This window comes from Melanerpes formicivorus, unplaced genomic scaffold (genome assembly GCF_026170545.1).
Source record: "Melanerpes formicivorus ecotype bairdi unplaced genomic scaffold, bMelFor1.0.p_v2 SCAF_23, whole genome shotgun sequence".
Taxonomy (NCBI): domain Eukaryota; kingdom Metazoa; phylum Chordata; class Aves; order Piciformes; family Picidae; genus Melanerpes; species Melanerpes formicivorus.
The window spans coordinates 9,001,657-9,013,801 of NW_027142375.1; the positions used below are offsets into that span (position 1 = coordinate 9,001,657).

The 12,145-nt window shown below is 51.5% G+C and overlaps 1 protein-coding gene and 1 long non-coding RNA gene across 2 annotated transcripts; one reads left to right on the plus strand and one right to left on the minus strand.

Moving 5' to 3' along the window:
• Positions 1–20: 20 nt before the first annotated feature.
• On the minus strand, positions 21–4,963 carry LOC137448203 (uncharacterized). The gene is made up of 3 exons (XR_010988999.1): positions 3,014–4,963; positions 1,920–2,099; positions 21–494 (listed from the first exon to the last, which is right to left on the minus strand). It is a non-coding gene; the product is annotated as an uncharacterized lncRNA (long non-coding RNA).
• TWIST1 (twist family bHLH transcription factor 1) lies at positions 4,279–7,129 on the plus strand. The gene is made up of 3 exons (XM_068152476.1): positions 4,279–4,336; positions 5,088–5,693; positions 6,356–7,129. The coding sequence occupies exon 2, from the start codon at positions 5,090–5,092 to the stop codon at positions 5,648–5,650; it is 561 nt and encodes a 186-aa protein (XP_068008577.1). The 5' UTR covers positions 4,279–4,336; positions 5,088–5,089; the 3' UTR covers positions 5,651–5,693; positions 6,356–7,129.
• Positions 7,130–12,145: the final 5,016 nt, after the last annotated feature.

Consider the following 12,145-nt stretch of genomic DNA (forward strand, 5'->3'; position numbering starts at 1 on the left):
GCGGCAGCGACTCACCTGGGACCGTGCCCGCCGCTGCAGCGGGGACCGGTGGGGAATCGTGCCCTCCGGTGGCCGCCGGCAGCACAGCCCGGCCTCCTCTCGGGAGAGCGGCCCCGACGGGTAGCCCCGCAGCCTGAGCTCCGCCGGCAGACCCGATAGCACCGCACAAAACCCCGCCGGGCCCACGTAGTGGGGCTGCATTGAACGAGAGGCTCGGCAGACCTTCTGTGTCCTTGGCCGTATGAGCCAAGGACTAAGGAAAAAGGAGAAAGAAGTCCAGAAAAGGGTCCTGCCAAGAGCTTCCTGATACGCTCGTTGTGCCTGTTTCCTGGTGCTGTGACCGTTTGTGCCCTGCACAAGTTTGTGCCAGATAGTGCACTGGGGTGCTATGAACGCTGAGCAAATTGTAGCAAGAACATCAGTGGGGAAAGTTGTTGAGTGCTCTCTTGTCCCTTTTGAAGCAACTAGGTCTCAAGTAGGATTTTGTGTAGCATCTGTAGGAATTAAAATACATGAATGTGGAAATTAGCTGGGAAAAGTCAGCTGTTTTCAGCGGGTTTTGAAACAGAAGGTAAAGTTTCTGAGGGAACACTGGACTGAAGGGTGCCACCTCAGGAACACTTAGTGAGGCAGCTTGTTTCTGAGTGTGCACATATGTAACATTATATATCTATTGCTGACTAGCCAAAGGCATCCCCACCAATGAGACAGTTTGGTATTCTACTACAGTGAGCAGCCTTTGAGAGCTAAACTACAATGTGTGTAGATGCATGTTGTATGGGGAATACTGAACAGCCTACTGCAGCCCAGTTGTATTTTCTGCATTTTTGGCCACTGTTGTAGTCATAACCATGAGATCTTGTGCACATTCGTTCTTAAACTTCTGCAGTGATTCACAAACAGGCAGGCAAAACCAACCCTTCATCCGTTCTTAAATAGAAATCAAAGAAAGAATCCAACTGTCAGACTACTCTCCTCAAAAGCTGTAATGTTTCTGCCTGGCTAAGGCAGACCCTACTTGTCCCAGCCTGAGACGCTCACCAGCTGACAGGTGCCTACACAAGGACCAGCATGTAATCGAGGGGGATCTCTTCCAGCTGTTTCCCTGTGATCAGCCATGACCACTATGATAATCATTCTGCCGATCTTATTCCTCATTTCACCTTCCTAGGAGCTTGTCATTTATTTAGATCCATGTTCAAACTCTCACCTTGTAATCTGGGTGTTTACTTTACCAGTGTTATACATTACTGTGCAGATGCTAAATGCTGGAGTTCTCTGCACCCTGACAGTGCCTCGTGTAAGGGCTGATTCCACAGCACATATTTTCCTGAGCTGAAGCCTGGGAAAGCCTGCTGGAATAGACCTGAAAATGTCCCTGGGAAGCCCCTGAAGCTGCTTGTAGTCTTGTTTACCACCTCCAAAGAGCAAAGCAGGACTGAGAACCTGCCCAAGGAGCCAGAGGAATCTTCACCCAAGCCATGTCTATGCACAGGAGAGAACAGGACATGACATTTTTATCCCATGCTCCAAAGTGGTCTGTAGGTCTACCTTAGTGGCTTTTGGAGGTTCAAAACAGGTGAGCTAACACTGTACAAACCATGTATTGATTGCTAGTTTACTGTGGAACGCAAAGTCTCCACCTCCACTCCCACCACAACTGTATGTTTCAAAATAAACCAAACCTGAACTGATTTTCTTTAAACTGAACTGTCAAAATTTCCCTTTCCTCACAACACATACATGTGCATGCACACTGCAAAAACATCTGTACTTGCACACACAGAGAAACACACCTTACACAGAATCACAGCAGTATATTCTTCTCTCTCACACAGGCCCCTAGACATGACTGTGACACATCCACCCCCTGCCAGACTCATGTCTAAATCCCACCACAAGGCAGCATTGCTGCATACCAGCAACCTGATGGGTTGATCCTCCAGCAGGCCTCAGGGATCCACACAGGTTCACACAGCCAGCCCAGTGGCAGGTCTCCCGGACCAGAACACTTGCATCACAGCTTACCTGGCCTCTGCACTCATGTAATAGCTCTTGGCAGTAACAGAATGGCCTTAGTTTCCATTGCTCCAGAGTGCCTGAGTTGTGAGGCAAAGACAAATACAAATTAGAAAAAAAATAAATAAAAATTAAAGTGATGGAGGCTTCTGTGTAGTCATGGCTCATACAACGGTATGCAGGTCCTGGGTAGAATCATGTGTTCTGCTAACTGCTGCTGGTTGCTTTTGCTATAGTTTCCATGAAGAAAAACTGACCCTAAATCCAACATGGTCAACCCCCTCTTCTCTCTCTTCAAGGTCACTCCCCACATTTTCCTGTGTTTTCATCTCCACTTGTCATTCCCTCTTCCACACACCCTGCTCTGTACACTGTTATCCACACACCACCCTCCTGCCCCATGGCAAGCAAGTGGTGTCCTGCATCCCACTCAAAGCTCAGCTGACCCAGAGAAGTTGTGCTTCCTGTGTCAGAAGACACTGCCCCTCACTTCTTCAGGCAATGTTCCATTTTGATGTTGTTAAGGAAGAAGGGGAGGAAGGAAGGAAGGAAGGAAGGAAGGAAGGAAGGAAGGAAGGAAGGAAGGAAGGAAGGAAGGAAGGAAGGAAGGAAGGAAGGAAGGAAGGAAGGAAGGAAGGAAGGAAGGAAGGAAGGAAGGAAGGAAGGAAGGAAGGAAGGAAGGAAGGAAGGAAGGAAGGAAGGGAGGGAGGGAGGGAGGGAGGGAGGGAAGGAGGGAGGGAGGGAAGGAGGAAGGGAGGGGGTGGGGGGAGGGAGGAAGGGAGGGGGTGGGGGAGGGAGGGAGGGAGGGAGGAAAGAAGGGAAGGAAGGGAAGGAAGGAGGGAAAGAAGGGAAGGAAGGGAAAGGAATCCTCCAGAGCTACCTACAGATGCTCACCACCACAGTTTGCAGTGTTTGCTCTAATGACACTTCAACACCACAGAGGAGCCAGAACTGTTCATGAGAAGGAGCTGGAAGGAGAAACAGCTCTTCTTACCTTGGGGGCAGCAGCTGCTGCCAACATAAGGGAATCTCTGAAGTTCTCTGGATGAACCGCGGCATTAAGGTGGATGGAGAGGCCTAAAAGTTGTAGCATACACAGCAGGGACAAGCCAAAAGCTGAGGAAGTTGTGCTTGCTCACTGTCACTCTATGTGCTGGTGTGCCTTTCCTCTCCTGGGTAAGTCAGGCCGGGTTCTCTCCCCTTGTCCTGTTTACAGCTGTTGCCCGAAAGAGAAGCGTTAGGGCAGGCTGCTCTTCGCTCACATCGCGGGATGGAAGCTCCAATGAGAGCTCATCCGGGGCAGAGCGGAGGAGCGGTGAGCTGCTCTCTGTGCCAGGGTCCCGACGGGTGCTGCAGCAGGGAGGGAGTCATTGACAGCGCCGAGCCGGGCCCGCTGCCCCTCGGCGGCAGCTCGGTTGGCGCCCTGGCCCCCTCGCAGCGCCCGGGAGCGGAGGCCTCTGCCTGGAGGAATAGGAGCCCTCAAGCAAGGAAGAGGGACAGCCCTTTTCCCTGGACCAGATGACAGCACTCTTCCAGAAGCCTCCTATTTTTCGTCTCTGGGATTCATCGCTCCTCTGCTTTTTTTTTTTTTTTTTTTCCTTTTTTCTTCCCTTTCCTCCTTTCCATCCTAAACGCAGCCAAGGAGCCGCGGGACTGCTGTGTGCTGCCTGCTCTGTCCCACGCCTGGAGGTGCACTGCCTGAGCCGCGGCTGCTGGGCTGGCAGCGCGGGTTGCGGTCCCCTCGCAGGGAGCAGCAAAAGTGCATCATCCCTGTTACTAACGACAGCAGTTTCTAGCTTTCCCTCCCAGGCGTTTGAATCTGAGCTGCTGTTAAAAAGGCACACCACCTGCTCTGGGCTGCCAGCGAGCGGGGAAGGAAGCACAAAGGCGGGGGATGGGGAGAAATAGCTTTGATTGCGAACGTGAAAGAGAATTTAAAATCCATAAGCTCGGTTCCCAGGAAATGCTGCACTCGGATGCCTTCAGGGAGGGTGAACCGAAGTGAATGGTCCGTAGGCACAGAGTGTGAGTAGAGAGGGTCTGCACACACTCCCATCTCCCGGTATGCCAGGCTCGGGAAGAGGATCTTCCCGGGTTTCTCTTAAAACGAACTCAAGGACTGGTGCGTATGTACAAAGCTAGAGCTGGATTTCCCCTCTCTTTCCACCTCTGAAGATAGCTTTCTCCAAGCGCAATCCTCCAGTCCGACAGGGGCTGTGCCGCCTCTCTTCCCTAGCCCAGAAATGTGCGTCTCCTCGTAAAAGACAGACCCCGAGAGCAGGACTGAATTAGGATGTCCCTGGATGCTGTCCCGCGGGTAATTTCCCCTTCCTCCCCTTTGCTGCAAGCCGTGCCCGCTGCGGCAGGGGAAGCCCGAAAGATGAGGGATGTCCCCCGGCTGCTCCGGGACAGTCGCCTCCCCGCTCGGCGCAAGGCAGTAAGCGGCCTGCTGTTCCCTCCACAGCAGCGCAGGAGGTGTCCATGCATCCCATAACCTCCCGCCCCGGCCCCCAGCACCACCCCAAAGCCTAGCGCGAACCGAAAGAGCCTAAGGGAAGAAACCGCTGACAGGGAAGCCGGGAAAGGGGTTGGAGTAAGGATGTATATGTGTGTGTGGAGGGGAGGCTAGATCACTTGTGAATGGCTTGAAAAAATAATTGGGGGAGGGCGTGGAGGGGGGGAAGCGGAAACTTTCCTATAAAACTCAGCAAAAGTCCCTCCTCTCCACGTCAGGCCAATGACACTGCTGCCCCCAAACTTTCCGCCAGCAGGAGCTATAAGAACCTCCAAGTCTTCAACTTTCTCCCAATCCCAGACACCTCGAAGGGGCTCCAAGGAGGGATCGGGAGGGCTACTTTTTTTTTTTTGGTTGGCGTTTTTTTTTCTCCTCTTGGATCTTGATGCCATCCCCCCTCCCCCCAAAGTGAGGTCCTCCCTCCCTCCCTCCCTCCTCCTTCTCCTCGCAGGCCAGCGAAGCAGCCGATCAAGGGGGAGCTGGCGGGTTAGGTGCCCCCCTCTTCTCCCTGCCCTCCCCCCCCTCCCGGCCCGCTTCTCGCGTCTCCCCCCAGAGATGATGCAGCAGGACGAGTCAAACTCTCCAGTCTCCCCCGCCGACGACAGCTTGAGCAACAGCGAAGAGGAACCGGACCGGCAGCAGCTGCCCAACAACAAGAGAGGGGGACGCAAGCGGCGCTCCAGCCGCCGCAGCGCCGTCGGGGCCGCAGACGAGCCTTGCAGCCCGGCCCAAGGCAAGCGGGGCAAGAAGTGCGGGGCGGGCGGGGGCGGCGGGGGAGGCGGCAGCAGCAGCGGCGGCGGCAGCCCCCAGTCCTACGAGGAGCTGCAGACCCAGCGGGTCATGGCCAACGTACGGGAGCGGCAGCGCACGCAGTCGCTGAACGAAGCCTTCGCCGCCCTGCGGAAGATCATCCCCACGCTGCCCTCGGACAAGCTGAGCAAGATCCAAACCCTCAAGCTGGCGGCCAGGTACATCGACTTCCTCTACCAGGTCTTACAGAGCGATGAGCTGGACTCCAAGATGGCAAGCTGCAGCTATGTGGCCCACGAGCGGCTCAGCTACGCGTTCTCAGTATGGAGAATGGAGGGCGCCTGGTCCATGTCTGCATCCCACTAGCAGGCGGCGTCCCCCACTTGCATCCCCTCGGCAGGAGCCCTAGGTAAGGCAGGGACCCCGAAACCGGCGGGGAGAAGGGGAGGGGAAGCTGAGGGGCTGCCGGCTGCGCCGTGAGCTGGCCGAGAAGCCAGAGGAGCCCTCCCCGTCCGGCGGGGCCTGGCCTCCAGGACCGGCCGGAGAGCAGGGTGGCTGGAGGTGTTCCCCCTCACAACACACACTCGCGGCGCGTCCCCCGCCTTGAGCGGCCTGAGGTGCGCCTCCGGCCCCGCGGGGCCCACGCGTGGCGGGGCGCTGCCGGCGGGGGTGGGCTGCGGGCGGGGAGGCGGCAGCGGCGCGGGTGTGCCCAGCCAGATGGGGCCGGCCTGAGATCACTTTCCACCAAAGGCAGCGGAGCCAGCGGGGCTGCTGGGATGGCTCCTGCTGCTGCTGCTGCTGCTAATATTTTGAAGTGAATCCATGTCCGCCTATGTGCTTCCCGAGGAGCGCTTCCTACCGCCCCGGCAACCCCTTCCCTCGGCCCTGACACGGCCAGCTGCCGGTCTAGGTTGTCACACGATCACCGCGCCGGCTGCACGGCAAAACCACGCGTTTCTCCCTTCTCTCGTCATCCCCAACGTGTCTGTTTCCAGAGAGAGAGGTGTAGGTAGATGTATGTGTGTCTTTCACTTCAGTAACAGGCTTTCCACCTTCTCTGGGTTTTTGCAGATGACATTGTTCCCACAGAAGGAGAATATGGACAATCTAGAGACTCTGAAGTTGGATACGATTTTTTTGGCCTTGTCTAAAAAAAAACAATGTACCAAGGATTTCTTGGAAATTAAAAGAACAATATCCAAATTCAAAGCAGGGCATGGGGAGCACTTAAGGAAAAAGAAAGAGACAAGGGCTTTGGACAGTGACTACCCTTTGGGCGTCGGTACAATCCACACATCTCTGCATTCTGATAGAAGTCTGATTCGTTCTTTTTTTTTTTTGGTCGTTGTTGGTTTTTTTATTTTTTTGACGAAGAATGTTGGAATTTAACTTTTTTCTTTTTTTTATTTACTTTTTTTTTTTTTTTTTTGCATGCATTCCCAAGAGGTCTTGCCTATGAGCCACTGATGAAAGGAAATACATTATTGTGGACTTTCTTCATTATTGAATGAAATCAACCAACCAATCAAAAAATATCCCTGTAGAGATGAAAAACTGGGTTTTTTTTCTTTTTCTTTTTCTTCTTTTTTTTTTTAATTTTTGGGTTTTTTTTTTTTTTAGGGGGGAATAAGCTGGGCTCAAGTTGTTATATACCCGGTTCCTAACTTTTTTATTATTATTATTTTTCTTCTGAGGAAAAACCTAAAAATAAACCTTTTATTTATTTATTGATGACTCATGTTAAAATGCAAATAGATCCGGTGTCTAGTTGCATTCCTATTTTTATGATTGTTTTGTAAATATCATTGTATATTATTTTTCTGCAATAAATAAATATGATTGAAATTTTAATAACCTTGAAGCTTGGTCTGTCTGAGAACTCAGGGTTGGAACTGGAGATAAATACCTGCTTGTTGAGCTGTAAAGACACCCAAGAGAGAGGGGGCACTAGTATAAACAATCCAGGCGAAAAACGCAAATAAACTAGCTACTGACAGACACAGACATGTTATTTATTGAGACAGCTTTATTATTCTGCGCTGAAGCTCGCTGCACTTTGGGGGGTGGGGGGGATGTATTCTCTCTTCCCTCATTCTCTCCCTCTCCCCCTTTAATCTTAACCCAAAGCACCGCCGACTTCCATGGGGAGCAGAGTTTCGACTCTGGGGTTGCTGCTGTGCTTCCCCCTCGAGATTTGAGGCAGGAACAGGGCTCATTCCCCATTCTCCAGCGCGAGTATTTTTGCTGAAACCCTGAGGAAGTGACATCGGTTTTAAACAGGGATTCGTCCATCTACAAGCAGAGCGAGGGAACGTGAGATTGAAACAGGGATGTGTCTAGCGAGTGGGGTTTTCCGGCAGAAGTGATGCCTGATTCCTCTGCTCTCTAGGGTTTTATATAATATATAGACTAGCGAACACATTTTATTCACCCTCTTCTCCTTTCCTACATGTAGGGTGCATGTTGGTCCTGTTTCTTCTCACCATGCCCTCCGCGGGGTCCCAATATGCGGCGAGAGCCCAGTTTTAAGAAAGAGGAAATCTCTATCTCTGAGAGCTCGGAAGGAAAGTGAAAAGGGAAGTTGTTCAAACAAACAAATAAAACCCAAAACCAGCCCAACCCAAAATAGCCTCAAACCCTGACGCTTATAACCAGACAGCTGATTCGGCCTCTGCTGTCACTTGCTCATCTCCCACCGCTTGGTAGCCCGTCTGTGCTCCGTAAGCCGCGGCTGCGGAGGGTAAGCGGGTGCTCAGGGGCGTCCGCCGCTCCGGCCCTGACAGCCAAAGAGTGTTCCCCGTGGAGACTGGGACCCCGCTGCAGGGATTCAGCCAGTGTCTAGAGTAAATAGGATGGGGTGTTTTTTCAAAACAGAGCCTGTTTACTTAGCCCAGGTTGAGTTGACTTTATTGCCTGACTGGGTTTGCTTCCCATCCACATATTACCGTCCATTGCTGACATAAGAGTATAATGAATTTAATATCGTGCGTATGTTAGGCCAGTGCACAATGTTTACTGTAGAGAGCCCGCAGCGATTGTTTGCTCTGCTGAATTAGCGAGGACTTGGAAATTGGATGGGGTCTCTGGTGGTTGCGGTCCTCCATGATGGAAAGAAAGGGGACCTCTGTGAGTTTTCGGGGCTGCAGGCTCCTCCTGGCTTCTCGGCGCCCGCAGCTCCGTGCAACTCCCCGCAGCTCACTCCTCTGCCACTCATACCTCTCTACAAGCCCTGCTCCAATGTTGCTCGACTACCGAGGAGGAGGTAATGTTAGTCCGGTTACTTCGGCTGCAGTACAGCGAGGAGGGAGGGACGGGGGTGAAGCCGAAGCGGGACTTTGGTCGTGGGCCTGGGGGAATCTGATGGCTTGGGGCTGATTTCTATGGTTTCTTTTGGGGGAGAAATCACATGGGGGAAGAGATAAAGCCACTCCTCACTGAGGAAGAAAACAGGTTCGGGGAAAAAACAACAAACCCAAAACACAAAAACAAAACAAACGAGATGACCTGCTCGATACTGAGGGGAAGTCGCGTTTCGTGGATAGGGATACCTGGCAAATATGAGTAAGGAATCAAGTGCATTTTGAGAACCACGGGCCAAGATGTACTCGCCCTTAGAAATCAGAAAAAACTCGGCTTGATGGACTTAAATCTGACCAACACCCTCACAACCAGCGAGAGGCCTCTGGCCAAGCCTGTGCTAGCCCTTTCCAACAGGCTGAAGAACCCGAGTGAGAAAAATCCCAAATCTCCGTGGAGCTCATGCCACCGTCAGGCCTCCCCACACTACCCATGGGTCCCTCCAACCGGGTCTCAGCCGACGCTGCAGTCCGCCCTGAGCAGCCGGGAGCTCAGCCGGTGTGCATACTGCTACCTTTGCTTCATTACGTAATATCACCAATAAAAAAACGAACTAACAAACAAAACCCATAAAAAACCAAAAACCCTAAACAACTACAATAAAACCATAGAGGAGATAATGCTGATTTAAAAATACAAACGTGCCCTTCCTGTGTTGGAATTGGGCACTGCAGAGGCCGGGTATTCCTAAGGCAAGAGCCAAAAGCGACGAAGACAGTCAGGCTTACTGAAGAAAAAAATAATAAATGTATATTAATTTGTCTTTTGGGACTTTTAAACGTTCCTGCAATCAGACTCTGTCTTTGGAAGTCCTGGATGATTTTGCTTCTTTCTCCAAGACATCAATATGTACCGTTTATTCGCAGACAAGTAAGCCCGAGCGGAGCGGAGCTGCCGGTGCCCTGTCCCACGGCCATAGCCCCGGCCACACCGCCGGGCCCCACGGAGCCGGAGAACCGTGGAGCGGCCGGAGCGCGAAGGACGCGGGTGCTCGGCACTCCCCGGCCTCCTGCGGGGCGGCGGGCGGGGGGCGCCGGCTGCGGGCCCTCGCACATTCCTGGGTTTGGCAGGGGCAGCCGCGCTGCTTTCTCCAGGCCGGTATCGGATTCCTCCCAGGCGTATGATTTCACTTGAAGTCCTGCCCAGGAGCCCTTCAAAGTGCACGCTTGTCCCGCTCCCATGATGTCAGTCGGTTTTCCCTGCATCTGTAATTTTAAGCAAAACAAACAAACGCGCGATGCGGGGGAGGGGGGGCGGGGGGCGCCCACAAAAGTCACGGTAAAGCGCAGGGGGAGAGGAGCTCACCTGCGGAGCGGTCAGCACGGGCACCTGACGCTCGGGGAGAGCCACCGCCTGGCCCCGCTTCTCCGGGAGCGGCTCCCGGGAAGGGGCGCAGCTTCCGCCGCCTGTGCCTCCCCTGGCCGGCGCTGCCCCCAGCCGCCTTCGCTGACTGTGCCTTCCCGGTTCATGCGGCGCTGCCTTCACCTGCCCCGGGCCCGCCGGAGAGAGCGGGAGCACTCCGCCATAAATTAGCATCTTTGGGAAAAGAGTGGTGGTGGTGGTGAAAGCTCAGTCCACCCTGCAGAGGGATCCGGGAGGCTAAGGCGAAAAAAAGAGGCACGCACATCCACATCCCACTGGGACTTGTTTTATTTGCTGCACGCATAACCTGCCCGCAGTAAACATGGCACAGGATGTATTTTGCATTAACTTCTGCACCAGCTTCTTTCGACTTCAGTCCACTTAATGTTCTTGGCAAATCAAAGCACGTGTCCTTTGAAGAAGGTGTGTAATTGGAGTTTAAGGCATGTATGGAATTCCCAGATGTCTATAAAGTAAGAAGGAGCATTTGGCAGGTCACTTGAAGGTGGAGCAGGTTAAAATCACTTGTACAACAAAAGTCTCCCTTTTCTTTTTTAAAAGCAAACAGCCGGCCATTTATAAGGACCAAGTGATCGAGATTGCAGGAGACTTAGAGCGGTTTTACAGAGCAGGAACAATAAAGCTCCGGAAACACAATGATGATGATAACACCCGTCTAAAAATCCGAAATAAAACGCAAATCAAACCCAAATATTCAGATCGAGGGAAAACCTGTCTGTTCTCCCAGTAATCCCGTTTCCTCTACGCTCTCAGGAGCGCTTGCACCCTTCTTGTTTAGGTAGTCTTATATTGGGTAGCCGAAGCTTCCCCACTCTTCATAAAGACATGGCATTAAATTTGCAGACATTTTACGAAGAGTCCTTTGTTCACTGCATGAATACGGGCAAATGAGGATGCTTTTCACTCCCAAATAATCCCGACGAACCACACTGAAATCAAGATGGCTACAATGGCAACAACGGCAATTAACGATAGCTGAAATAATAACGGAATCGGTTTGGGACAAATAAGTGCTCATCATTTGGCTTTGGGAGCTTTATCAGTGTTCGTGCAAAATGTCATTCCGAGCAGGACTACAGGTTTTCTCGGGGGATGCAGCAAAATCTGTTTGCTGCGATGCAGAAATCTGGCCACGCAGTATTGCAACGGAACGGGGAACCGCTCTGCCCTCCGAATATGGGAAATCTGGAGGTAGGAGGGGGCGAGGTGGGGAAAAGATGCTCTTGGGAAGGGTCAGGGTCGCACTCTCATGTTTAGGGTTGCTTTGTTCTGTTTGGGACGAGGTAGAGTCATTAAACAAGCAGTCAAAAAAAAAAATAAAAAAAAGAAAAGAGAAAAAAAAAAAGAGCAATGCACACGACTGCGGCCGTGGGCGAAAGGGGAGCTTCAGAGGGCAAGGGATTTTGACATGTGAAAAGTTAAGCAGGTACCTGAAGGAGGTTTATTTTGACCAGATGTTAGAGCTTTTATGAAAACGTCACGTGAAGTGAACAGATGCACAACTTGCAAATGGAGCTCCGCCTTGTACATACTGGGAAGAGAAAGGCTCACAGAAAACCAAGCGTAAATCATGCCTGCCGTTTCCTCTCTGTGTGTATTTGCATACAGATGCACACTATGTGCATTCTTCCTATTGCTTTTTATGTGCTTATTTGCCAAAAAGAAAATGCAGCTCTTCAGTCCAAACTTGCTATCATCTTCCAGTGCGCCGAGTCAGTCACTTTCTCCCTTCCTTTCTTTTCTCTCTCCTTTCCACCCTGCCTTTTCTTCCTCCTTCCCTCCTTCCTTCTTTCTTTCCTTTCTTTCTCTATTTCCTTCTTTCTTTCTTTCTTTCTTTCTTTCTTTCTTTCTTTCTTTCTTTCTTTCTTTCTTTCTTTCTTTCTTTCTTTCTTTCTTTCTTTCTTTCTTTCTTTCTTTCTTTCTTTCTTTCTTTCTTTCTTTCTTTCTTTCTTTCACTTTCTTTCACTCTTTCTTTCTTTCACTCTTTCTTTCTTTCTTTCTTTCACTCTTTCTTTCTTTCACTCTTTCTTTCACTCTTTCTTTCACTCTTTCACTCTTTCTTTCTTTTGCTCTTTCTTTCATTCTTTGCTCTTTCTTTCATTCTTTGCTCTTTCACTCATT

Coding starts and splice junctions, on each gene's coding strand:
- TWIST1 (XM_068152476.1), top strand. CDS start 5,090: ATGATGCAGCAGGACGAGTCAAACTCTCCAGTCTCCCCCGCCGACGAC.